At 45.7% G+C, this 2,547-nt stretch overlaps 1 protein-coding gene across 1 annotated transcript in view; it reads right to left on the bottom strand.

Moving 5' to 3' along the window:
- Window positions 1-2,302, bottom strand: part of LOC107745834 (nucleolar protein 4-like) — a 36,764-nt gene extending 34,462 nt beyond the window's left edge. The window contains exon 1 of the mRNA XM_016559839.1: window positions 1,718-2,302. Within this exon, the coding sequence (XP_016415325.1) occupies window positions 1,718-2,059 (342 nt within the window). The 5' untranslated portion in view covers window positions 2,060-2,302. The remainder of the gene's footprint in view (window positions 1-1,717) is intronic.
- Between the last annotated feature and the right edge of the window lie 245 nt (window positions 2,303-2,547).

Raw genomic sequence — 2,547 nt, 5'->3', positions numbered from 1 at the left:
AAGAACAGAATTAATTTGAAATAGAAATCTTTTGTAATATTATAAATGTCTTTGCTGTCCATTTTTATCAATTTAATGCTTATTTAAAAAAAAAATATATATACTTTTTTTTTTTTTTGTACAAACTGCTCACTTGGTGGCTCCCGTTGGCATGATTACTGATCTTTGTTGTGTTTTTAAATGCATAGTCAAACACCTGGGATTTTATGTGAACAGTGAAACAAGTATGAACATTAAAATTCTCATTTTAAAAACAGTCTTGTCACCATTGTTTCTAATTTGAATGCTTATTTTTCTCAGGCTGAGGTGTGCCAGTCTCAGGGGAGTCGGTCCTCCTGGATGCCAGACAAAGGTCTGTTGGTGGGACCCTTTGAGGGCAATACTCAAAATGGTGTCTGTTCATGACACCCTGAACAGCATAATGCACCAGTGGTAGTCGAGGACCTCCTAGTGTTCAAGAAAACAGTCACTTGGGTGTATATCTCAGCCTTTACAGTACATTAAATTTTTTTTTAAAAGGATAAACCCCTACCGTAATGATAGGTATTGATAACTATTTCTGTCCATTAAACTATTATTAAAACTATTATTGGCCAGACTGGGTCTTTAAATAAGCTTCGTGACCAAATGCCTTTATGCATCGAACAAATTAAACATCGCGCATCCTCGGGGTGCAGAATTTTTGTCCATTCCTTGGTCATCAAACTGATTCTAAATGAACCCTTGCTTTGGTTGTCTTTCTAATGATTGATTCAGTCATAGTCCTGGGATGTGTGAAAAAAACGCGAGCAGAACAGGTAGGTTACCAGAGCAACGGGTGCCAACCGTCCGCTCCGCCCTCATCCGGTCCAGAACAATGCAAGAGCTTGCTTTCCCTCTCCAGAATAAAAACGTACGAGGCACGATGTTGAAATATTAGAGCATTTCTTATTACACTTGCTCAAACGCTGTTTTTATTCCATGTTTAATGTTTGTTAAATGTCGCACATTGATCGGCGAGCGCGCTAGTGTCAGTGCCTGAGATGCCCACATTGAGGAGGAGGATGGTGCGCGAGACCCTCAAGTGGTCCACGAGAGCAGCTGAAGTCCCTCAAACACTAATTTCTCAAAACATACTGATTCATTTAGAGCAATATAGCTGTACTTTAACGTCCACCATATCGTTAGCCCCTAAGCAAAACTCTCGCGCTCCTCTGCGCTCCGGCATCCCCAGACCCCAACAATTGGGTACACGAGCTAACCACACGCGGGCTCCCGCCTCCAAACGTCCAGTGACATAAAGCAAAGTGAATAAAATAACGTTCTCTCAATCAACATTATCATGATTTGCTGGGATAAAAAACGGGCCACGTTGTGATTTTCTCTGACATCCCGATCCCGTCAGCAGGACAACGTCATGCCAATTCGTCAGATACCATTACTACCGCCGTTATAAGAGGGACCGGCGTTGCTATGGCAGCCAGCTCTCAGAGTAAGACTGTTCTGCCCGGTTGGGGTGAGGGATGAATATGCTCGGTCAACCCGAGGTGTAAGATTGAAAAGTTGCGCACAGCAATGTGGGTTGCGCGTAGGTGGAATCAAACGAGCGCTGTCCCGAAGCATATTGAAAAAGGGCTACAGCATCAGCAGAACCATATTGAGAGTTGAAGTCTCACAATCACATACACACAGACACAATTCACTCACATATAGTCAACTGAAAAAAAAAGCACTTTACCGTAGACTTGACAGGGACGTACAGGACGGGCTTCCCCGATGGCTCTTTCTTGTTGTGCTCGCCCAAGATGTTGCTGCCGACCTGAAAGCCTTTGGACTTCACCCAGAATTTGAATTTGGCGTTGATGTGGCTGTTGTCGACATAGACACCGTCCGACTCCTCGTTCTGTAGCAGGGTCTGCATGATTTTGTTGTATTTTCGGCGCGTCACGGTCTTTGTTTTACCCGAGTCTCCGTAAGTCCGGAGACACCAGTCCTGAAATTCGCTGAACATCTCTGCCTCCAGCACGACGGGACTTCGGCTCCTTTTTGTTAAAGACGCGCATGGTTTCTTAGTTGCCATCCCTTCCTCTTTGTGAGCCGCGAGCCCCTTTTCGAAACGATCAAATGCAACTACAAAGCCTGAAAATGATAGTAGACTCCCCCTCCTCTCCCTGTCCCGCTACGAGGATGATCGCTTCGACACCGGTGCTGGAGGTCCACCTCCGCTAAACAAGGCGAAAAAAGTCGTATTATGTGTGCCTGTTTCGGGCAGTCGCACACCTGTTTGCAGAGACGCCTCGCCTACTGTCCCAAACCGCAACGGCAAATGTCACTTGCACACATCATCCGCTGAGGAACTGAGAGAGGGGGCCGTCCTACCAAGCGGGTATCTCCCACCTGTGCGTAAACAGCTCGAGGACCCGTAAATGTTAAAAAAAAAAAAACACACACACAGGCACAAACCTTCCTGGCTCCAGAAAGGGGTAAAAAGAGCTCGGCGTAACCGACTTTAACGGCCCACTTTTCAAACGACCGGCGCGAGACAGCGTTCTATTATGGGATGTGGCA

Source organism: Sinocyclocheilus rhinocerous, unplaced genomic scaffold (genome assembly GCF_001515625.1).
Source record: "Sinocyclocheilus rhinocerous isolate Xijiao unplaced genomic scaffold, SAMN03320098_v1.1 scaffold558, whole genome shotgun sequence".
Taxonomy (NCBI): Eukaryota; Metazoa; Chordata; class Actinopteri; order Cypriniformes; family Cyprinidae; genus Sinocyclocheilus; species Sinocyclocheilus rhinocerous.
Note: the sequence above shows the minus strand (reverse complement) of the source record. Positions and strands in the feature narration are given on the sequence as shown.